Source organism: Mobula hypostoma, chromosome 2, assembly GCF_963921235.1.
Source record: "Mobula hypostoma chromosome 2, sMobHyp1.1, whole genome shotgun sequence".
Classification (NCBI taxonomy): domain Eukaryota; kingdom Metazoa; phylum Chordata; class Chondrichthyes; order Myliobatiformes; family Myliobatidae; genus Mobula; species Mobula hypostoma.
Window position 1 is genome coordinate 119,582,181 of NC_086098.1, and position 26,092 is coordinate 119,608,272.

The 26,092-nt window shown below is 41.2% G+C and overlaps 1 protein-coding gene across 1 annotated transcript in view; it reads left to right on the forward strand.

The window, feature by feature from the left end:
• Positions 1 to 26,092, forward strand: part of LOC134357440 (dynein axonemal heavy chain 8-like) — a 1,088,497-nt gene that overhangs the window by 196,363 nt on the left and 866,042 nt on the right. The window contains exons 19-20 of the mRNA XM_063069028.1: positions 1,717 to 1,833; positions 19,057 to 19,176. Coding sequence (XP_062925098.1) covers positions 1,717 to 1,833; positions 19,057 to 19,176 — 237 coding nt within the window. The remainder of the gene's footprint in view (positions 1 to 1,716; positions 1,834 to 19,056; positions 19,177 to 26,092) is intronic.

The window sequence follows — 26,092 nt, forward strand, 5'->3', positions numbered from 1 at the left end:
TAAAATGGAAAGATGCCTCTGGCTCCCACTTTGATACAATGATTCGCTCAGGTGATATATTGTCTTAGTTTGTAGAAAATCAGAAGTCGAACTTATGATCCTCAATTTGACTTTGAGAAAAGGTGGAGCTCTTTTGCCTGCTACTATCATTTGATTTGAGTTAATTGAGATGGTCCCCTTCTGATTCTTGGGTAAATGGATTTGGCTGGCGGATTGATGTCTTTCTTTTATGGAAGCTTGTATGGCGTAGAGCTCCGGGTTTGTGCTCCCAATGGTTTTTTTTTTCTTTTTTTTGTTAGTAGGGTTTTTTTTTGTTTTAGCAGGGGTTCTTTTTTCCTTCTTTCTTTTTTCCAAAAAAATAGCTTTAACATTTTGTTTTTTCTTCTTATTATTAATATATTGTTTAGCTTGGTTGATAGTTTAACTCTTATTGTACATATTGATATGTTGACTTGATTACTTTATGGATTTTTTTGTTGATTTTCAATAATAATTAATAAAAAAAGATTTTAAAATGAAAAAGAAAGAAGGGCAATTTTTGTTTGGGAATATAAAGATGTTTGCAAACCCAGATCTGTAAGTGTTCATTGGATTATGATTAGTGATGAGTTGTTCCAACCAGGATTAGTAGGGGAAAGAATCAGCCTGAAGCCTGTCAGAAAAGTTGGGCTAGAGTTCAGATTGGAAGAGAGAAAAGATTATGGATTGGAAGGAAGTTCAGGCCTGCAGCTATTATACTGAAGGTAAACAGCCAGGTATTGTGATTGGGAGCATTTGTTCTTTGAATAGCTGGGTTTGGATCAATTAATGGGAAATAGAGTTGGTGGGGAAATGGTCTCAAGCTGAGGGATCTCTGTCAGGGTAGGTCCCTCTTCAGAAATACTGAAGGAGACTTCATAACTATATGTTGTGAGTATATGCTTTGCAAGAACAGATCATGATGTTTTTTGGACAAAAGTGCATACATTTCTTGTTACTTTTTGTAAATATATGGTTTTAGTCCTCTCCATGCATTAGCCTGATATACTTAGACACAAAACACTGAACTTCATTCTGCGCCCATTATATCCCTTATTACCCTTTATATTTTATTAATCATTCTGATTAATTGAATTAAATGGAGTACATACAGTATGTAGGCTGCTTTGTGATTAGTTCCGAGGTGCTGGCCTGTACAGGTTGTCCCCAGATTACGAAAGGTTGATTTAGTCCACAAGTCAGAAAATACACAAAACCACACACTGTGGTAACCAAACCTCCACAATATTGTAATGAATTGGACTGATAAGAAAACGATGACTAAAAGTGGATAGGTAGAGAAAACACATTTTGCTGTTCAGTAGATTGTATTTCCAAATTTAATATCATGGGAACTCTTTTGTATGTACAGTTCATAATTTGGGTGTTTGTAACTTGGGGGATGGCTTATATTGGAAAGATACTGTACTTCTAACCCAAGCTAAGAATGTTTTGAATGTTATGACTGAGATGGGCATATAACTGTGCAATACCCATTTTGCTTCTTGATATTTAGATACTTTCTAATATGTCTTACCATGATGTCCACAATTAATGCTATATTCTGTATAATGGAGTTGTATATTTGAAATATATACAACAATGTAATAAAATAGAAATAAACCCAAATATCAATTACAGCAATTTTTATGTTTTTGTCCAGTAGTATTCACTTTTATGACCCTTTCTTTATTTTAGATTGAAGCTATTCTAAGACAAGGAGTTACTTTACTGAACTGGTCATCTTTAACACTTGTACAATTCTTCTCTGATGTAGATACAACCATAGATGAACTGATTGCATTGTTAAAGAAAGTAAGTAGATTATTTGAAAACTCTACATTTACTTATTATGCAGAAAGATAATAGTAAAGAAATCTCAAATAATCATGAGTTCTAATTCATGGGGCATCTGCACAAGTACTGGAGAAAGTGGGAGCCATATTGTTGGAAAGCCATACCTGAAAAGTGCTGGGACAAAAGTGTCGGAGCAAACCGCATAAGTAGGAGATTTAAATAAAACAGTAGGGGCAAGAGTTCAAAGCTTCAAAGATGTGGTGAGAGAGAAAGGTATTAAAATGGAAAATTATAAACAGATTGTGACGGGCAGGGATAGACTAAAACACTAAATCATCAGATAATCACATTATCAAACTCCAGCACATTGCTAAATGTGATTTTGCTCTCTAAAGAATGTTAGCTTCACCTGATTACCTTCAATTTTTCCAAAGTTCTTTGTTAAAATATCTTTACAATAGTATCTACCTTTTCCAGTAACAGATAAAAAGCTAACTAGTCCTCAATTTCCAACTTTATGTCTTCCTCTATTTTGCAATCTTCCAATCCAATGGAATTAGTCCTGAATCTGGGAACTTTGGGAGGTTATAATCAATATACTAACTATCTCACAAGCCAATTCATTTTTAGCCTTAGGATGAAATCTATCAGGAACCTGAGATTTGTTAGCCAAAATTTCTGTCAGTTTGCTCCATAGCCCATTGATTATAATTTTCCTAAAATTCTCTTTTCTACCATTTAGATCGTAAGACCATAAGACATAGGAACAGAATTAGCCCATTTGGCCCATTGAGTCAGCTCTGCCATTCCATCATGGCTGATTTATTTTCCCCCTCAACCTCAGACTCCTGTTTTCTCTCCATAACCTTTGATGCCCTTATTAATCAAGAACCTACAGTAGCAGCCTCTGTTTTAAATATACCCAGTGACTTGGCCTCCACAGTGAATTCCACAGATTCACCAGCCTCTGGCTAAAATTCATCCTTAATATCTGTTCTAAACGGATGTCCTTCTATTTTAAGGTTCTGACCTCTGGTCTTAGACTCTCCCACTACTGGAAATATCCTCTGCACTTCCACTTAATCTATGTCTACCAATATTTGGTAAGTTTCAGCGAGATACCCCTCCCCCCTCCATTTTTCTAAAACACAGTGTATACAGGCCCTGAGCCATCAAATATGTTAACCCTTTTATTCCCAGGATCATTCTGGTAAACTACCTCTGGTCCTTTTCTAATACCAGCATATCCTTTCTTAGATATGGGGCCCAAAACTGCTCACAATATTCCAAATGTGGTCTGACCATGCCTTATAAAGCCTCAGCATTGCTTTTATATTTGAGTACTCTGGAAATCAATGTAAGCATGGCATTTGCCTACCTGATGTGCTACTTTTTTCTGGGATGTTATTTATATCTTGTATAATGAAGTCTGATGAAAAATAATGGAAAACATAGATGAAATTATTAATTTCTGTAGGACCAATGCTCATTTTGTTAACCATTTTCTTTTTTTTAATATCCTGTAAAGTGTGTATGTATATTATACTCGTGTACACACACACGCACACACACACGATATTTCTGGCTAGCCATATGTTACTATCTTACATATTAAACATTTTGTCATTCATTACTCACATTTTATATTCTGTATAGTATTCTGAGCTACCACGTTTGTTGTTTATGTGCTTTATCTTTAAGTTTGAAACTAACTTTATTTTAGTTCTTCCACTGGATGTTTTCTTTCTTTTTAAAACCTATTGACTGTATTGTTAAAGATCACCTAAAATTGTGCATTGCATTTTGTAACCAACCCCTTTATTTCCAGTTTACTTTAACTATCTCTATCTTTCATAGAAACAGAGAAACATAGAAAACCTACAGCACAATACAGGCCCTTCGGCTAACAAAGCTGTGCCGAACATGTCCCTACCTTAGAAATTACAAGGCTTACCCATAGGCCTCTATTTTTCTAAGCTCCATGTACCTATCCAGAAGTCTCTTAAAAGATCCTATCGTATCTGCCCCCACAACTGTTGCCGGCAGCCTATCCCACGCACTCACCACTCACTGAGTAAAAAAACTTACCCCTGACATCTCCTCTGTACCTACTCCCCAGCACCTTAAACCTGTGTCCTCTTGTGGCAACCATTTCAGCCCTGGGAAAAAGCCTCTGACTATCCACACGATCAATGCCTCTCATCATCTTATACACTTCTATCAGGTCACGTCTCATCCTCCGTCGATCCAAGGAGAAAAGGCAGAATTCACTCAACCTGTTTTCATAAGGCATGCTCCCCAATCCGGCAACATCGTTGTAAATCTCCTCTGCACCGTTTCTATGGCTTCCACATCCTTCCTGTAGTGAGGTGACCAGAACTGAGCACAGTACTCCAAGTGGGGTCTCACCAGGGTTCAATATAGCTGCAACATTACCTCTCGGCTCCTAATTTCAATTCCATGATTGATGAAGGCCAATACACCGTTTGCCGCCTTAACCACAGAGTCAACCCTGTGCAGCTGCTTTGAGTGTCCTGTAGACTCAGACCCCAAGATCCCTCTCATCCTCCACACTGCCAAGACTCTTACCTTTAATACTATACTCTGTCATCATATTTGATCTACCAAAATGAACCACTTCACACTTATCTGGGTTGAACACCATCTGCCACTTCTCAGCCCAGTTTAGCATCCAATCAATGTCCCACTATAACCTCTGACAGCCCTCCACACTATCCACAACACCTCCAACCTTTGTGTCATCAGCAAACTTACTAACCCATCCCTCCACTTCCTCATCCAGGTCATTTATAACAATCACAAAGTGTAAGGGTCCCAGAACAGATCCCTGAGGCACTCCACTGGTGACTGACCTCCATGCAGAATATGACCCATCTACAACCACTCTTTGCCTTCTGTGGGCAAGCCAGTTGTGGATCCACAAAGCAATGTCCCCTTGGATCCCATGCCTCCTTACTTTCTCAATAAGCCTTGCATGGGGTATCTTATCAAATGCCTTGTTGAAATCCTTATACACTACATCTACTGCTCTTTCTTCATCAATGTGTTTAGTCACATCCTCAAAAAATTCTCAGGCTCATAAGGCACGACCTGCCCTTGATAAAGCCATGTTGACTATTCCTAATCATATTACACCTCTCTAAATATTCATAAATCTTGCCTCTCAGGATCTTCTCCATAATTTACCAACCAGTGAGCTAAGACTTACTGGTCTATAATTTCCTGGGCTATCTCTACTCTCTTTCTTGAATAAAGGAATAGCATCTGCAACCCTCCAATCCTCCGGAACCTCTCCTGTCCCCATTGATGATGCAAAGATCATCGCAGAGGCTCAGCAATCTCCTCTCTTGCCTCCCACAGTAGCATCGGGTACATCTCGTCCGGTCCCGGCAACTTATCCAACATGATGCTTTCCAAAAGCTCCAGCATATCCTCTTTCTTAATATCCACATGCTCAAGCTTTTCAGTCTGCTGCAAGTCATCACTACAATAACCAAGATCCTTTTCCATAGTGAATACTGAAGTAAAGTATTCATTAAGTACCTCTGCTATTTCCTCCGGTTCCATACATACCTTCCCACTGTCACACTTGATAGGTCCTATTCTTTCACGTCTTATCTTCTTGCTCTTCACTTACTTGTAGAATGCCTTGGGGTTTTCCATAATCCCGCCCGCCAAGGCCTTCTCATGACCCCTTCTGGCTCTCCTAATTTCCTTCCTAAGCTCCTTCCTATTAGCCTTATAATCTTCTAGATCTCTGAATATAATCTAGCTCTCTGAACCTTTTGTAAGCTTTTCTTTTCTTCTTGACTAGATTTATTACAGCCTTTGTACACCATGGTTCCTGTACCCTACCATAACTTCCCTGTCTCATTGGAATGTACCTGTGCAGAACTCCACACAAATATCCCCTGAACATTTACCACATTTCTTCCGTTCTTTTCCCTAAGAACATTTGTTTCCAATTTAAGCTTCCAATTTCCTGCCTGATAGCCTCATAATTCCCCTTACTCCAATTAAATGTTTTTCTAACTTGTCTGTTCCTGTCTCTCTCCAATGCTATTGTGAAGGAGATAAAATCATGATCACTATCTCCAAAATGCTCTCCCACTGAGAGATCTGACACCTGACCAGGTTCATTTCCCAATACCAAATCAAGTACAGCCTCTCCTCTTGTAGGCTTATCTACATATTGTGTCAAGAAACCTTCCTGAACACACCCAGCAAACTCCACCCCATCTAAAACCCCTTGCTCTAGGGAGATGCCAATCGATATTTGGGAAATTAAAATCTCCCATCACGACAATTCTGTTATTATTACACCTTTCCAGGACCTGTTTCCCTATCTGCTTCTCGATATCCCTGTTACTATTGGGCGGCCAGTGAAGTTATTGACCCCTTCCTGTTCCTAACCTCCTCCCATAGGGACTCCGTAGACAATCCCTCCATGGCATCCACCTTTTCTGCAGCCGTGACACTATCTCTGATCAACAGTGCCACGCCCCCACCTCTTTTGCCTCCCTCCCTGTCCTTTCTGAAACATCTAAAACCCGGCACTTGAAGTAACCATTCCTGTCCCTGAGCCATCCAAGTCTCTGTAATGGCCACCACATCATATCTCCAAGTGCTGATCTATACTCTAAGCTCATCCGTTTTGTTCTTCATGCCCTCATAATTTCCTTCATTTCAATTAAAATGCTTACTGTTTCTCTTTCCACAATTCAGATCAAAAGCTTCCTGAGCTGCTGAGTTTTACCAGCATTTTCTGTTTTTATTTCTAAACACATCTGTCCAGCAATATGGATAATTTTACAATTTCTCCACTATTTAATGAGGTTAAATACTATTTAATGATGTCACTTTTCTAAGTATTTTTTAGGAGACTGAACCATAGTAGAAATAAGAGGAATTTGTGTGGAAATAATAATGACCTTGTTGTTAGTTCCAATTGTTTTTAAAGTGGCCTTCATCTTCACTATTTTCCAAACTCTTGCTGTTTTTAGCATTTGGACTTGGCCAGATAATCACAAACATTGGAATTACATTGGTTGCTTTAGCATACTAAAAGAGGAAAATGGAATGAAGTGGGAAAAAGCAGCCATAAATGATGACCTATTTGATTTTGAAACTTTTAAATTTGTTTTGGAACAGGTGATGTACTTTAAAAGGGTTACATTCTTTGCACTGGAACGCACACAATAAATGCTGGTGAATGCAGCAGGCCAGGCAGCATCTATAGGAAGAGGTATAGTCGACGTTTTGGGCTGGGACCCTTCATCAGGACTAACTGAAAGAAGAGATAGTAAGAGATTTGAAGGGGGAGGGGGAGATCCGAAATGATAGGAGAAGACAGGAGGGGTGGGGTGGATCTAAGAGCTGGAAAGTTGATTGGCAAAAGAGATGCTAGGCTGGAGGAGGAAGAGGATCATGGGATGGGAAGCAGGCAAGGAGTTAAGGAGTTATAGTCAGAGGGACAGAGGGAGAAAAAAGAGAGAGAGAAAAGAAGGGGAAAAAATAAAATATATATTTTAAAAAATTAAATAAACAAATAAGGGATGGGGTGTGAAGGGGAGGAGGGGCATTAATGGAAGTTAGAGAAGTCAATATTCATGCCATCAGTTTGGAGGCTACCCAGATGGAATATAAGGTGTTGTTCCTCCAACCTGGGTGTGGCTTTATCTTGACAGTAGAGGAGGCTGTGGATAGACATACCAGAATGGCAATGGGACGTGGAATTAAAACGTGTGGCCACTAGGAGATCTTGCTTCCTGTGGTGGGCAGAGCGTAGGTGTTCAGTGAAATGGTCTCCCAGCCTGCGTCGCCAATATATAGAAGGCCGCACCGGGAGCACCGTGGGCAGTATATCACCCCAGCTGACTCACAGGTGAAGTGTCGCCTCACCTGGAAGGACTGTCTGGGGCCCTGACAGTTTAATTTCACATCCCATTTCCATTCTGATATGTCTATCCACGTCCTCCTCTATTGTCAAGATGAAGCCACACTCAGGTTGGAGGAACAACACCTTATATTCTGTCTGGGTAGCCTCCAACCTGATGGCATGAATATTGACTTCTCCAGCTTCCGTTAATGCCCCTCCTCCCCTTCACATCCCATCCCTTATTTGTTTATTTAAATTTTTAAAATATATTTTTAATTTCCCCCCCTCTTTTTTCCTCTCTCTCTTTTTTCTCCCTCTGTCCCTCTCATTATAACTCCTTGCCTGCTTCCCTTCCCGTGATCCTCTCCCTTCTCCAGCCTGGTATCCCTTTTACCAATCAACTTTCCAACTCTTAGATCCACCCGTCTCCTCCTGTCTTCTCCTATCATTTTGGATCTCCCCCTCCCCCTCCCACTTTCAAATCTCTTACTATCTCTTCTTTCAGTTAGTCTTGACGAAGAGTCCCGGCCCAAAACGTCGACTGTACCTCTTCCTATAGATGCTGCCTGGCCTGCTGCATTCACCAACATTTTTTGTGGTGTTGCTTGATTTTCCAATTTTCTGCAGATTTCCTTGTGTCTGCATTGTTTGCACTGGATCATTTTTTGAAGGTTCCCTAGCCTTATGGCAGTGTCTGACTTCCTGCATCTGGTATAATTTTGTAAATGAAAATTTTATCATTTATATCTTCTGGCTTGTTCAGTAAACTATGCCATCTTTCAAGGGTTAACAGTACAAAACTACTCATAGAGCATGGATACATCATTTTGGCACAACCTGCCCTTGCCATCCACAGTGCCTACCCAGCTAGTCTCAAATTCCTATATTCTTCCTATATACCTCTTAAGTCCTGCCCTTCCATGTACCTATTCATAACTTCTTAAATAACACTATTGTGGCTTCTTTAGCCATTGAATCTGGCAGCTCATTCTATATAGTCACCACTGCGTGAAAAAGTTGCAGTTATATAAGTTGTTGATGAGGCCGCACTTTGGAGTATTGTGTACGGTTTTTGATCACCTTATTACAGAAAAGACATGATTAATTTGGAAAGAGTGAAGAAAAGGTTTACGAGGATATTGCCAGGACTAGAAGGTCTGAGTTACAGGGAAAGAATAGCCATGCTAGATCTTTATTAAAAATGAGGGGTGACTTTATAGAAGTGTTTAAGCCTATGAGAGGCATAGATAAGATGGATGGTAACAATCTTTATCCCGGGATAATGACGTCCAAAACCAGGGACCTAGGTTTAAGCCGAGAAGCTTTTTAAGCCTGATAACAGGCACTTCAGTACTGTTTCCTGTGACTGACTCAGTTGGCGTTGGACATTCCAAACCAGCGATGTGTGAAAAGAACTACTTTTTAAAATCAGGGCAGCAATCGAGATTTTAAAGCCAAAGAATTGCGGCAGTTTCTCTGAGTTGAGGAGTGACCAATTAGCAAGAGGGATTCATTTGAGAGGACCAATAAGAATACTTCAAGTGCAAGTGGAGTGGCAGTTCTTGTGAGTGCACCAGTCTTTAGAGTGGCTTTGGCTCATCAGGGTTGGGCGAGATAAATTGTCTTGTAAGTTACTCTCTCCCTGTTCATTCCTCATCTATTAATCATATTATAGTGAGAATGGCTTCACAGGCGGTGTTTAGTCTGTGTGGATTGTAAGAATTGAATTGAATTGACTTTATTTCTTACATCATTCACATACATGAGGAGTAAAAATCTTTATGTTATCTCTCTGTCTGAATGTGCAATTTATAGTAATTTGTAATAAATAATATGTACAACAGGACAGTCGATATAGCATAGAAATACAACTGTATCTGCATGAATTAATCAGTCTGATGGCCTAGTAGAAAAAGCTGTCCCGGAGCCTGTTGGTCTTGGCTTCTATGCTGCAGTACCGTTTCCTGGATGGTAGCAACTGGAACAGTTTGTGGTTGGGGTGACTTGGGTCCTCAGTGATTCTTTGGGCCCTTTTTACACAACTGTCTCTGTAGATGTCCTGAATAGTGGGAAGTTCACATCTACAGATACTCTGGGCTGTCCACACCACTCTCTGCAGAGTCCTGTTATCGAGGTAAGTACAGTTCCCATAGCAGGCAGTGATGCAGCCAGTCAGGATGCTCTCAATTGTACCCCTGTAGAAAGTCCTTAGGATCTGGGGACTCATGCCAAACTTCTTCAACCGTCTGAGATGAAAGAGGAGCAGTTGTGTTTTTTTTCCACCGCACAGCTGCTATGTACAGATCACATGAAATCTTCAGTGATATGTATGCTGAGGAATTTGAAGCTGTTCATCCTCTCAGCCTCAGCTCCATTGATGTCAATAAGAGCTAGCCTGTCTCCATTCCTCCTGTAGTCCACAATCAGCTCCTTTGTTTTTGCAATATTGAGGGAGAGTTTGTTTTCTTGACACCACTGAGTCAGGGTAATGACTTACCTGTTGGCTGCCTTGTTATTATTTGAGATAAGGACAATCAATGAAGTATCATCAGCAAATTTAATTAGCAGATTGGAGCTGAGGGTGGCAACACAGTCATGGGTATACAGAGAGTAAAGGAGGGGGTTTAGGACACAGTCCTGAGGGGCATCTGTGTTGAGGGTCGGGGGTAGAGGTGAGGGAGCCAACTCTTATCACCTGCCGTCGATCTGTCAGGAAGTCCAGGATCCAGCTGTACAAGGCAGGGTGAAGGCCAAGGTCTCTGAGCTTCTTGTCAAGCCTGGAGGGAATTATGGTGTTGAATGCTGAACTGTAGTTCAAGAACAGCATTTTCACGTAAGCATCCTTCTTCTCCAGATGTGCAAGGATGGTGTGTAGGGCTGTGGCTGTTGCGCCATCTATCGATCGGTTGTGTCAGTAGGTGAATTGTAGGGAGTCCATTATGGGTGATAGCATGCTGTATATATAGCCCTTGACCAGTCTCTCAAAGCATTTGTTTATTATTGAAGTGAATGCGACAGGAAGCCACTCATTCAGACATGTTACCTTGGTTTTGTTTTTGGTACAGGAAGAATGGTGGATGTTTTGAAGCAGAAGGGCACTCTACACTGGGAGAGGGAGAGATTTAAAAATGTCTATAAACACACCTGCCAGTTGTGCCATGCACATCCTAAGTACCCGCCCTGGGATGCTGTCTGGTCCCGCAGCCTTGCGACTGTCTACTCGTTGGAAACCCCGATGTACTTCAGCCTCAGAGGTGACTAAGCTGCAGGTCGCTCTGGCGGCTCTTCTCAGGGGCTCAGTGTTGGCGACATCGAACTGAGCGAAAAAAAGATTTTGTTCATCTGGGAGAGAGGCAGCGATGTTGGCAGCACCATTGCACTTATCTTTGAAGTCTGCGATCGTGTGCAGACCTTGCCATAAGTTGCGTGTGTTGTTGGAGGAGAGTTGTGTTGGATCTTGTCCCTGTCGTTTCGCTGCCTTAATGACTTTACGTAGATCGTAGCTGCATTTCTGGAGTTCCTGTTGTTTACCAGCAATGTAAGCTCTCTCTCATGCGGTAAGTGCTGTTCACATGGAACTGTTGATCCAGGGTTTCTGGTTTGGATAGATCCTGACCACTTTTTGGGGGACGATATCCTTGATGCAATGTCCTGGATGAAGTTCGTGACCCCTTCCATGAACTTGGAGGTATCCTTGTCACAAAGACATTCCAGTTGACTTCATCAAAGCATTCCTGTAGCATGGAGACCAATTGGTCAGTCCAACAGTGGATGGTTTTAACTATGGCAGCCTCTTGTTTCAGCTTCTGCCTGTACATCAGCAGTAGCAAGATGGAGGAGTGATCTGACTTCCCAAACGGCAGACAAAGGAGTGCTTTGTAAGCATTGCGGAAGGGAGAGCAGCAGTGGTTGAGTGTGCTATCTCCCCGTGTGCTCACCTGGATGTGTTGACAAAACTTTGGAGAGACTTTAGATAGCAGTGCTCTATTAAAGTCTCTGGCAATGATGAAGGCAGCCTCTGGGTGTACATTATCTAGGTGCAGATGGTCTTGTACAGTTCCTTGAGAGCCAGGTCAGTATCAGCTTGCGGCAGAATATACACAGCTGTGATAATAACAGCCATAAACTCCCTAGACAGCGAAAAGGTCTACACGGCAGCACAAGGTATTCCAAATCCGGGGAAACAAAAGGATTTGAGAGCATGCACATTCCAGGCATTGCACCAAGCATTATTGACCATGAACTATACCCCACCTCCTTTACTCTTCCCAGAGAGGTTTTTAGATCTGTTCACCTGGAACAGAGAGAACCCAGATGGCTCAATGGCGTGATCCGGTATTCATCCTCCGTCAGCCAGGTCGCCACAAAGCACAGAACGTTACATTCCTTTGTTTCCCGCTGATAGGAGATCCTGGCTCTCAATTTGCACAGCTTATTGTCCAGGGACTTCCAGTCTCACAGATAAACACATTTGTACCAGGTGCACTGAGCTGCAGTTCTTGAGAGAATGTATTAGAGAAATGGAGCTGCAGCTCGACGACCTTCAACTCAGATAGAAGAATGAGGAGTGATAGACAGGAGCTACAGGGTGGTAGTTATCCTTAGATTGCAGGAGACAGGTAACTAGGTGACTGTCATTAGGAGGGGAAATGCACAGCCAGTGTAGAGTGCACATGTGGCTGTTCCCTTTAAAAATAAGTATATAAATTTAGATAGGAGATTCTTTAGTCAGATGAACAGAGATGAAGTTCTGGGGGCATGATAGAGACACCCAGATGGTACGTTGTCTCCCTGGTGCCAGAATCAGGGATGTCTCAGATCGTGTCCTTGGCATTCTCAAGCAGCCAGAAGACTTAGAATATATTGGTACCAATTACATGAGTAGATAAGGTGAGGAGGTCATGAAGAGAGATTTTAGGTAGCTGGATAGATAGCTGAGAAACAGGACCTCCAGTGTAGTAATCTTTAGCAATGTGTCAGTGAGGGTAAGAATAGGATGATTTGGCAGGTGAATGTGTGGCTGAGGAACTTGTATGGGGGCAGAGGTTCAGATTTGTGGATCTTTTGGATCTCTTCTGGAGAAGGTATGACCTGTACAAAAGGAATGGGTTACACCTGAAACCGAGGGGTCTAATATCCTCATGGGTAGGTTGGGTTTAAACTAATTTGGCAGGAGGATGGGAACCAGAGCGATTGTGCTGCAGATGAGGTAGTCAGTTTATAAACTGAAGCAATGTGTAGTGAGACGCCTAGCAAGGAAAGGCTGGTGATAGGACAAAATTGCACTTAACAGAATGATTTGCAATGTAAAAGGTGGACATAATTGAAAATGGTAAATACAAGACTAAAAGAGTTATATTTGAATGTGCACAGTATACGGAATAAGGTTGATGAAGTAGCGCAGTTATAGATTGGCAAGTATGATGTTGTAGGCATCACTGAATCATGGCTGAAAGTAGATTATATCTGGGATCTGGATGTGCAAGGTTACACATTGTATCGAAAGGATAGGCAGGAAGTCAGAGGGGGGTGCCATGGCTCTGTTGGTAAAAAATGAAATTTAATCATTAGAAAAAGGTGACATTGGGTTAGAAGGTGTTTAATCATTATGGATGGAGCTAAGGAATTGCAAGGGTAAAATGACCCAGGTGAGAGTTACACACAGGTTCCTCTTGTACAGGTACCTTAAAGATTAATTTGCTGGTTGAATCTGTGGTAGGAAGGCAAATGCAATGTTAGCATTCATTTCAAAAGGACTGGAATATAGATGAGAGAATGTAACTTCGGTACTTTATAAAGTACTGCTCACTTGGAGTATTGTGAGTAGATTTGGGCCCCTTTCTTAGAAAAGATGTATTGAAACTGGAGAGGGTTCAAAGGAGGTTTATGAATATGGTTCCAGGATTGAATGGCTTGTCATATGAAGAGTGTTTGATGGCTCTGGGGCTGTATGCACAGGAAGTCAGAAGAATGAGGGGTGACCTCACTGAAGCCCATCGAATGGTGAAAGGCCTTGATAGAGTGGATGTGAAGAGGATGTTTCCTATGGTGGGAGAGTCTAAGACAAGAGAGCACAGCCTCTGAATAGAGGGGCATCCTTTTAGAATGGAGATGAGGAGGAATTTCTTAAGCCAGAGAGTGATAATTATGTGGAATTCTTTGCCACAGGCAGCTGTGGAGGTCAAGTCTTTTTCTTTATGTATATTAAAGGCAGAGGTTGATAGATTATTGATTGGTCAGGGTATGAAGGGATACGGGGAGAAGGCAGGAGATTGGGGCTGAGAGGGGAAAAAATCAATCTGCCATGATGAAATGGTGAAGCAGACTGGATGGGCCAAATGGCCTAATTCTGTTTCAATATCTTATTGTCTTATATTCTAGAGCTCAGCATTGTCTGGATGAAAATTTCTTTCTCAGATCTCCTGTAAATTTCTTACCTCTCAACTTAAACCTGTCTCCTCAGATCTTAAACACCTTTGCTTTGAGGATGTGTTTCTTACTATCCACCCTATTGCTGCTTCTCCTAATTTTATATATTCCTCTTTCCTATTATGCACTGTTTCCCTGCGCCTCCTAATATTGTATACTTCTCTCAGATCTCACAGGCTCCTCCGCTCGAAGGGAAAAAATTCAGCATATCATCTCCGCTTAGGAGACATTCTGTGAATGTACCTTTTCCAGTGCCAATCGTGTCCCTCATAAAGTGTTGTGACCAGAACTGCACACATTTTTCCAGCTGTGGCTTAACCATTGTTCCAGTATTTTATAAAGTTGTACCAAGATCTTCATGCTTTTATATTCTCTCAAGAGCAGATCAGTGATCTGCCATGCAACCCGCCAACTACAAATGATAGAATGCACAGATGCAGTGAAACATAAAAAAAACATAGAAAATAGGTGCAGGAGTAGGCCATTCGGCCCTTCGAGCCTACACCACCATTCAGTATGATCATGGCTGATCATCCAACTCAGAACCCTGTACCAGCCTTCCCTCCATACCCCCTGATTCCTTTAGCCACAAGGGCCATATTTAACTCCCTCTTAAATATAGCCAATGAACTGGCCTCAACTATTTCCTGTGGCAGAGAATTCCACAGATTCACCCCTCGCTGTGTGAAGAAGTTTTTCCTAATCTCGGTCCTAAAAGGCTTCCCCTTTATCCTCAAACTGTGACCCCTCGTTCTGAACTTCCCCAACATCGGGAACAATCTTCCTGCATCTAGCCTGTCCAATCCCTTTAGGATTTTATACGTTTCAATAAGATCCCCCCTCAATCTTCTAAATTCCAACGAGTATAAGCCTAGTCGATCCAGTCTTTCATCATATGAAAGTCCTGCCATCCCAGGAATCAATCTGGTGAACCTTCTTTGTACTCTCTTTATGGCAAGGATGTCTTTCCTCAGATTAAGGGACCAAAACTGCACACAATACTCCAGGTGTGATCTCACCAAGGCCTTGTACAACTGCAGTAGTACCTCCCTGCTCCTGTACTCGAATCCTCTTGCTATGAATGCCAGCATACCATTTGCCTTTTTCACCGCCTGCTGTACCTGCATGCCCACTTTCAATGACACCCAGGTCTCGTTGCACCTCCCCTTTTCCTAATCAGCCACCATTCAGATAATAATCTGTTTTCCTGTTTTTGCCACCAAAGTGGATAACTTCACATTTATCCACATTAAATTGCATCTGCCATGAATTTGCCCACTCACCTAACCTATCCAAGTCACTCTGCATCCTCTTAGCATCCTCCTCACAGCTAACACTGCCACCCAGCTTCGTGTCATCCGCAAACTTGGAGATGCTGCATTTAATTCCCTCATCCAAGTCATTAATATATATTGTAAACAACTGGGGTCCCAGCACTGAGCCTTGCGGTACCCCACTAGTCACTGCCTGCCATTCTGAAAAGGTCCCGTTTATTCCCACTCTTTGCTTCCTGTCTGCCAACCAATTCTCTATCCACTTCAATACCTTACCCCCAATACCGTGTGCTTTAAGTTTGCACACTAATCTCCTGTGTGGGACCTTGTCAAAAGCCTTTTGAAAATCCAAATATACCACATCCACTGGTTCTCCCCTATCCACTCTACTAGTTACATCCTCAAAAAATTCTATGAGATTCGTCAGACATGATTTTCCTTTCACAAATCCATGCTGACTTTGTCCGATGATTTCACCGCTTTCCAAATGTGCTGTTATCACATCTTTGATAACTGACTCTAGCATTTTCCCCACCACCGATGTTAGGCTAACCGGTCTATAATTCCCCGGTTTCTCTCTCCCTCCTTTTTTAAAAAGTGGGGTTACATTAGCCACCCTCCAATCCTCAGGAACTAGTCCAGAATCTAAAGTGTTTTGAAAAATTATCACTAATGCATCCACTATTTCTTGTGCTACTTCCTTAAGCACTCTGGGATGCAGACCATCTGGCCCTGGGGATTTATCTGCCTTTAATCCCTTCAATTTACCTAACACCACTTCCCTACTAACATGTATTTCCCTCAGTTCCTCCATCTCACTGGACCCTCTGTCCCCTACTATTTCCAGAAGATTATTTATGTCCTCCTTAGTGAAGACAGAACCAAAGTAGTTATTCAATTAGTCTGCCATGTACTTACTCCCCATAATCAATTCACCTGTTTCTGTCTGTAGGGGACCTACATTTGTCTTAACCAATCTTTTTCTTTTCACATATCTATAAAAGCTTTTACAGTCAGTTTTTATGTTCCCTGCCAGTTTTCTCTCATAATCTTTTATCCCCTTCCTAATTAAGCCCTTTGTCCGCTTCTGTTGGACTCTGAATTTCTCCTAGTCCTCAGGTGAGCCACTTTTTCTGGCTAATTTGTATGCTTCTTCTTTGGAATTGATACTATCCCTAATTTCCCTGGTCAGCCATGAGTGCACTACCTCCCTTGATTTATTCTTTTGCCAAACTGGGATGAACAATTGTTGTAGTTCATCCATGTGATCTTTAAATGCTTGCCATTGCATATCCACCGTCAACCCTTTAAGTGTCATTTGTCAGACTATCTTAGCTAATTCATGTCTCATACCTTCAAAGTTACCCTTACTTAAAGAAGTTCAGAACCTTTGTTTCTGAATTAACTATGTCACTGTCCATCTTAATGAAGAATTCCACCATATTATGGTCACTCTTACCCAAGGGGCCTCTCACGACAAGATTGCTAATTAACCCTTCCTCATTGCTCAATACCCAGGCTAGAATAGCCTGCTCTCCAGTTGGTTCCTCGACATGTTGGTTCAAAAAAACCATCCCACATACATTCCAAGAAATCCTCTTCCTCAGCACCCTTACCAATTTGGTTCACCCAATCTATATGTAGATTGAAGTCACCCATTATAACTGCTGTTCCTTTATTGCACACATTTCTAATTTCCTGTTTAATACCATCCCCAACCTCACTACTACTGTTAGGTGGCCTGTACACAACTCCCAACAGCATTTTCTGCCCCTTACTGTTTTGCAGCTCTACCCATATCGATTCCACATTGTCCTGGCTAATGTCCTTCCTTTCTATTGCGTTAATCTCCTCTCCAACCAGCAATGCTACCCCACCTCCTTTTCTTTCATGTCTATCCCTCCTGAATATTGAATATCCCAGAATGTTGAGCTCCCATCTTTGGTCACCCTGGAGCCATGTCTCTGTGATCCCAACTATATCATATTTATTAATAACAATCTGTACTTTTAATTCATCTACCTTGTTACGAATGCTCCTTGCATTGACACACAAAGCCTTCAGGCTCTCTTTTACAACACTCTTAGCCCTTGTACAATTATGTTGAAAAGTGGCCCTTTTTGATTTTTGCCCTGGATTTGCCGGCCTGCCACTTTTACTTTTCACTTTACTACTTTTTGCTTCTACCCTCATCTTACACCCCTCTGTCTCTCTGCACTGGTTCCCATCCCCCTGTTGTGAACTAACCTCCTCTCTCCTAGTCTCTTTAATTTGATTCCCACCCCCCAACCTTATTAAAGTCACCTTATTAGCCCTCGCAAATCTCCCCGCCAGCAGGATATTGGTCCCCCTAGGAAGGAAGGCATCCTTGATATATATATATATAATTTAAAAATTATTTTAACACTTCCTTGTCCTTCTGCACTCAACATGAGGAACTTATCCATGACCCTAAGGCATTATTTTCCCTATCCATCCTGCTTGAAATATTGACAGTAATTTTTTGTTTCATTTTTATTTTGTAATCCTCTATCCCTTTATGCAGTTTAGGGTTATTAATTATAACAATGGCATAATGGATGAAGGGTTACTTATTAATTTAGTTTCACTAGCAAATTATAGCTGGGATATATCTAACCCCAGATTCTGTTTCCATCCAAGTAATTACACATTTTGATTATTTACAATGTGCTATAATTTTGTGTATTTGCTGGTAGGAAGAGCTTAGTGATGCACACAGTAACCTTAAATTGACAATATTGCTTTGAACACATTTACTATTATTTGCTGTACATAAAGAAAAGTATATATCACTTTTGAATTTTTTTTATCCATTTCAATTCACTATTTTTATCATTTATTGTAATTTTATGTGGCTGACTCATTAGTATTGAAAAAGCACAGCTAGGAGAGCCAGTTTCAATTCTGATCATGTGCTGTTTGTGTAGATTTACTCTGGGTGTCTGGATTCCTCTCATATCCCACACCATATGGGTTAATTGAGTACTGTAAATTGTCTCTAGTTGTGTAGGTAAATGATAGAATTTTGGGTAAAATGATGATGTGTGGAAAATAAAATGAGTTTAATGTAATGGGTGATTGATGGTCAACGGGAACTTGGTGGGTTGAAGGATGCATTTCTGTACTGTATCTCTTTTATGTTTAATGAAACCCCACTAAATTCAAAAAATTCAAATTACAAAGTAATTTTTATATCAAAGTACATGCACAAGCATACTCAATAAATCCATAATAGAATCAATGAAGACTCCACCAACTTGGGCGTTCAACCAGTGTGCAAAAGACCACAAACTGTGCAAATACAAAAAGAAAGAAAATAAATGAATAAATAAGCAAGCAATAAATATCAAGAACATGAGATGAAGAGTCCTTGGGTTATGGGAACCTTTCAATGATGGAACAAGTGCAGTGGAATGAAGTTATCCCCTTTGGTTCAAGAGCCTGATGGGTGAGGGATGATAATATGGTGGTGTGAGTCCTGAGGCTCCTGTACCTTCTTTCTGATGTTAGTAGTGAGAAGAGAACATGACCTGGGTTCTTATAGGAAAGTGCTGAAATAAAAAAGTGTTAAATAATGTGATGGAGTAATATAAGTGTGATATTTGCTGTTGGTTCCAGGTAACTGATTTGCAAGAGAGACATATTGATAAGGTATTGGATGAAATAGCCCAAACAACTATAATCAAACTACCAGAAGATCAGGCCTTAACTTTGGAAGAAATGCTTGCATTCAGTGAGGTAATATTCTGCTAAATAATTTTAACATAAGTAGTTGGAATTCAGATTTATGTCAATTCAAAACTAGGTCTGTCAATTATTGGCAATATTTGGCAGGATTAACATGATTGCATTGATTGATAGAGTTGAACAGCATAGAAACAGACTGAACAAACAACCACATCCATGCCAAGTGCTTTGCTCATCTATACTAGCTCCATTCTCCTCTACACTCTGATACAAACATATCCTGCCTATAAGTGCACACAATATTTCACTTTCTGAGGAGAAAGAGGCAAGTGAGGCTCCCTCTCCTCCATTTTAGCAATTTTTTACTGCAACACCATCAAGAGTGCCCTGACCAGCTGCATCATCATCTGGTATGGGAATTGCAAGGCATCTGACCACAATTCCTTACAAAGGATTGCAAGGACTGCTGAGAGGATCATCGGGGTCTCTCTCTCTCACCCATTAGAGATATTTATCAGGAGCACTCTGTACACAGAGCCCATAGCACTGTCAGTGATCCCTCCCATCTGTCCAACAATCCCTTTGACCTCTACCATCAGGCAGGAGATACCTTAGCATTGGACAAGAACAGTTAGGATGGGAAACAGCTTCTTTCTCCAGGACATAAGATTACTGAGCTCCCTGACACCACCAGGTCTCATCACATGTGAATCGCCAGTAGTATTATACTTATAACTTTTTAATTTGAATCATTAATGCACCTTATTATTTGGTAATTTATCTGTTGTAATATTACTTTATGTGTGTGAGTTATATGTTCCATCTTGTCCACCTTGGTCTGTAGGAACATTTGACATGTGTACAGTTGAATGGCAATAAACTTGAACTTGAAATGCAGTCTAACCAGTAATTTAAAGTTGCAACTTAACATCCTAACTTTTATATTCTGTTCTCTGAATTATAAAAGAAAGCGCATCAGATACATTCTTCACTGCCCTCTCTACATTGCATTCCCCTTTCGAACATTCTTTAACGACTTGTCACTTACTGTACATCCTATATTTGACTTTGTAAAATACATTATCATGCATTTGTCAGAAGTAAATTACATTAGCCAATGCTCTGCCCAAATTTGCATTAATTTATATCCTGCTGTAACTTTAAACTGTCTTCCTTACTATCCACAACAGCACCAACTTCTGTATTGTTACTAATAAGACCACCTACATTGATTCACATCCAAGTTACAAAGATACTTCACAAAATCAAGGAGCCCAATACTGATTCCTGCGGTATACCACTGGTCACAGATTCCAAACAAAAAATATATTTCCATTACTACACGCTACTTTATATCATCAAGCCAATGTTGCCTTCCAATTAGCTATCTTGCCTTGGTTCCTTTAAGTCTTAATCTTTTAGACCAACTTATTATGCAGAACCTTGTCAAATGCCTTATTAAAAATCGATAGAGACAAGATCTATCATCCTGCCTTCATAGTCTTCATAATTAGTTCCTCAAAAAACTTGATCAAATTAGTGAGGCAGGTTTTCCTTCACATAAAGCCGTGCTGACTAACTGTGATCTGTCACTGCCTTTACAAATATACATAAATCCTATCCTTCAGGATTTTCTATAGTAATTACCCTATCATTCGTGTCAAGCTAACCAGTCTGTGGTTACCTGCCTTATCCTTTTTTTGGAGTTATTTAGATTTGTTTTTATTTATAGATACAGCACAGTAACATGCCCTATTACACTTTGTGACTAATTACTAACTGGTACATCTTTGGAATGTGGGAGGAAACCAGAGCAGCCAGAGGAAGCCCATGTGGTCATTGGGAGAATGTACAGTCTCCTCTCAGACACTGTTGGGAATTGAACCTGGATCGCTGGCTGAGTAATAGTGTTATGTTAACCACTATACTACCATGCTGCCAAATAAAGGAACAACAGTCTAATACTAGAGCAGGGGTAGGCAACCTGCGGCCCGCGATCAAATATTGAGATACTATGCTTATCCGGCCCGCGAGCGATTTTTCCTTATTCTGAGTGTTTCACGTGACCACACTGATGGACATGCATGGCGTCTTGTTACACTGGCCCCAGGTTCCGTTTCGTTCCAAACCAAACACTGGTATATACGAATGACGGGAAGGCAGACTACTTTATTAATAAGTATTTGATACTCTCCGTGCACGTGCAGGTTTTCCGATGGGAATCATTCAAATTTGTAAACAGGAACAGCATCACTGTGTTTTAACAAGAAATTCATGCTAAATATTCAGATATTTACATGTGATATGATACTGTACTTGTTCACTAACTCGCGTTTCGAAAGAAAATCAAAGAAAAAAATTCCAATGGCAATGAATGCAAAACGCAGGAAGGTAGATGCTAAGTGCCGAAAAAGCAGTGAAAATGAAGGAAATACCTGTGCCAGCTACGAAGTCTCAAAACGTATTGCAGAAAAGATGAAGTCTTTTACAAATGGAGAGTTTGTCAAAGAATGTTTACTGGCAGTGGTGGATATTGTTTGTCCTGAAAAGAAATCTTTATTTGCATCTATCAGCCTGTCAGCAAGGACGATCACACAGTGAGTTGAAGAAATGTCAGCAGATGTTAAAAGTTGTTTAAGGGATGCCTGCAACGAATTGCATTTTTTTTGCAATTGCACTTGATGAGAGTACAGACTTGACACTTAAGAGACACTGCTCAACTTGCAGTGTTTGTGCGAGGAGTGACCTCAACTTTTCAAATTTTTGAAGAGTTTATTCAATTAATTCCTATGAAGGGCACGGTTACTGGGGCAGACATTTTTGAAGCTTTGCTGAAAATGATGTCAGAAATGAAACTTAATGTGTCGAAGCTGATTGGCATCACAACTGATGGGGCACCAGCAATGGTGGGACAGAAAACTAAACTGAGTTCTTTGATTACTAGTTGGCATCCTTGGTTAAGCACAAATGATTTTCTAGCATGTGTTATTCATTAATTTGAGACAAAACATAACTAGATGTATTTAAATGGATAATTCCCATATTTCAACTTTTTTATGGCATTTATCTGGCCCACAGTCCACTCATTAATACGCGATCCGGCCCACAGAGGCAAAAAGATTGCCAATCCCTGTACGAGAGGGTATGCATTTATAGGGGGGAAAGATTCAAGGGAGATCTGCAAGACAAGTTTTAAGTTTTTTGTATGTAGGAGTAGTGGGTTCCTGGAACACACTGCCAGGAGCAGTGGTGGGGCCTGATAAAACTGAGGCAATTAAAAAAAATAAGATGGGCATATGAGTATGCAGAGAATAAGACATATGCTCATAGAAAGGATTAGGGATCATTAGCTTAAAGAAGGGAGGAGAAGATGGCGGCGTGACGCAGCACGTGCGGCCATTCCGAATGAATATCGTATGTGTAAGTAGGGGGCCATGCACAATCCCGATTTGATGGAGACAGACATGAGAAGCACGGAGGAACACCTGGAGTAACTTCTGAAATGCCTGCTTCGCTGCCGCTGCTACTGTGCAATCGAGAATCTCCGGAGACGAAGGCCCCAAATCTTCGGCTTTGCCTATCGCTTGTTGCTGGGGCCGGGATCGGAATGCTCAGCAGAGATGGTGCTCGGTGCTCAGTGCTCGGTGTCGGAGAGCTGGTTGGAGGCCCGGAGTTTTCAGACGGACTCGGAGTCGGACTGTGGTTGGATGCTTCCAGTATGCTGCATCGGCAAGTTGGCGGCGCTGGAGGTTTACCGTCTGCGTGAGATGATGGGACTTTCGAGAGACTTTGAGACTCTTACCATGCCATGGTCTGTTCATATCAAATTATGATATTGCTTTGCACTGTTGTAACTATATGTTATAATTTATGTGGTTTTTGTTAGTTTTTAAATCGGTTTGTCATGTGTTTCCGTAATATCATTCTGGAAAAACGTTGTATCATTTCTTAATACATGCATTACTAGATGACAATAAAAGAGGACTGTGTGTCCTCATAATCTAATCTAATCTAATTAGTTCCACACAATGTCGTGCTCCATAGGAACAGTTCCTGTGCTGTACTGTTCTATGTTCAATATATGCTCTATGTTATAAGCTATTCTCCACACATGGATTATTCCTTTGGTCCCTTAAGGAACCCACTCTTTCTGTGGATACCCCTCTTGCTCTTGATCATTTTCTAGATGCTTAAGGGCTCTCTTTAACCTTACTTGGCAAGGGTATTTAATGTCCTATTTTGCCCTTCTAATTTCTACATACTCTATATTCCTCAACTGCCTCCCTCAATTCCAGTTGGCTATACCTTTTATTTCTTGATCAGATCTACATTTCCTTTGTCATCTAAGATTCCCTAATCTTTCCATAAAACATAGGAGCTAAATTAGGCCATTCAATCCATCGAGTCTGCTCTGCCACACTGTCATCGCTGATCCCGGATCCCACTCAACCCCATACACCTGCCATCTTGCCATATCCTTTGATGTCCTGACTATCAGGAAACTATCAACTTCCACTTTAAATATACACACGGACTTAGGCTCCAATGCAGTCTGTGGCAGAGCATTCCACAGATTTACTACTCTCTGGCTAAAAAATTCCTTCTTACCTCTGTTCTAAAGGGTCGCCCCTCAATTTTGAGGCTGTACCCTCTAGTTATGGATACCCCCACCATAGGAAACATCCTTTCCACATCCACGCTATCTAGTCCTTTCAACATTCGGTAGGTTTCAATGAGATCCCCACGCATTCTTCTAAATTCCAGTGAGTTACAGGTCCAAAGCTGCCAAATGCTCCTCATATGTTAACCCCTTCATTCCCAGAATCATCCTCATAAACCTCCTCTGAACTCCCTCCCTTGTGAACACATCCTTTCTGAGATACGGGGCCCAAAACTGTTGACAATACTCCAAGTGCGGCCTGACTAGTGTCTTACATAGGCTCAGGGTTATCTTCTGCTTTTATATTCTATTCCCCTTGAAACAAATGTCAACATTGCATTTGTCTTCTTTACCACAAACTCCACCTGTAAATTAACCGTCTGGGAGTCTTTCACGAGGACTCCCAACTCCTTCTGCACCTCTGATGTTTGAACTTTCTCTCCATTTAGATAATAGTCCGCACTATTGTTCCTTTTACCAAATCGCATTATCATACATTTCCCCTGAGGAACACCACTAGTCACTGGCAGCTAACCAGAAAAGTCCCCTTTTATTCCCACTCGCTGCCTCCTGCCTGTCAGCCATGCCAGTATCTTTCGTGTAACACCATCAGATTTTATCTTGTTAAACGGCCTCATGTGTGGCACCCTATCAAATGCCTTCTGAAAATCCAAGTATATGACACCACTGCCTCTTCTTTGTCCACTCTGCTTGTTACTTCCCTGAAGAACTCTAACAGATTTGTCAGGCAAGATTTCCCTTTACAGAAACCATGCTGACTTTGACTTATTTTATCATTAGTCTCCAAGTACCTCAAAACCTCATTCAATAACCTTTTCGTAGAGTTGCTTGGAATGTTCTTTTGCCTTCATGGGGTGTTTTTGCGAGGATACTGACTCACCAGCAGTTGTACCTCTCTCTCTCTCTCTCCATCTTGTTTTACAGCGGTTGGCACCCAGCTTAATAGTGCTTTATCATCACCTTCTGCTCCAGAGTGTGCAATAGACTTACATTCTAAATCCCTTCACCCAATCACACACCCACAACATACCCTAACCTACACTTTATCCTCCCATCTTTGGCCATCCTAGTACCCTATTCCCGTTTATCCATCATATCCTATAAAAAAAACCCTGTACCCCTTAAGAAAGCTAAAAATACCCTAACCTATGCTCTCTCACCCATGCCCAGCAACCCTTTTAATGTGAATTTCTGCACCCCCAATTCCCTTAGTTTAATTCTCATCATCTCTCTCTGTATCCCATACTTCCTGCAACTCAGAACTACATGTCCTACTGACTCCTCTTCCTGACATTCCTCACATTCCTCACACAATCCTGTCTGGTGTTTCCCTATCATTTTCAATGTTTTGTTTAATGCACAGTGCCCCAGCCTTAACCTAGTCCACACAATTTCCTCTCTTCTGTATCCACTACTTACCCAAGTACCTGCAATATTTTTTTGTATTTGATATAAATGCCTCCCTTTCCCCTCCCTGTCCCATCTTTCTTGCCACATTTGATTGATTTTTTTCCCAGATTACGCACTTGACCTCTGCTTTACTGATACTAATGTGCATTTCTATATTTTCTTTCTTTACCGCCCTCTTTAACTCATCCACCCTCTCACTTCCCTTCACCCCTACATGTGCTGGAACCCATAGAAATTTTACCAGACCTCCCTGATTTGCAATTCTTGTGACTAACTGAAGGACTTCATAAAGTACATCTTGCTGACTGTTTGAGTGAAAAGACCGTAAACTTGCTAGAACTGAGGATGAATCTGAGTATATCAATGCTTTGACTTGTCTAGCTTTCTCCACCCATTGCAACGCAACCAACACTGCCAGCATCTCCACTGTATACACCCCTAACTTATCAGATGTTCTTCTGCTGATTCCAATTTCTTTTGCTGGTATAGCCACCCCAAACTCTGTCACTCCTGTTTCAGGTTCCTTAGCACCATCTGTACAAATCTGAGTATAATCACTATACTTTTCCATCACATGACAGTTAAATGCACTTACCAAATCAGTTTTATATTTTCCTTTCCTTTTTACCTCTAACAAATGCCAGTCTATGTCAGGCCATACAAGCTTCCATGGAGCTACAGACGGATAAACTACTGAAGGACTTATCCTTAGATCAAACACTCCACATTCTTTAGCAATATCATTCCCTACCCGACTAAAGTTATCCCTCTGAAACCCCCCATTTTCCCAGGACTCCTGCAACGCTCCTTTAGCAGAGTGAGAATCATTGTGCCCCTGCAAATTAGCCCAGTACTTTGCCATCAATTGCATCCTTC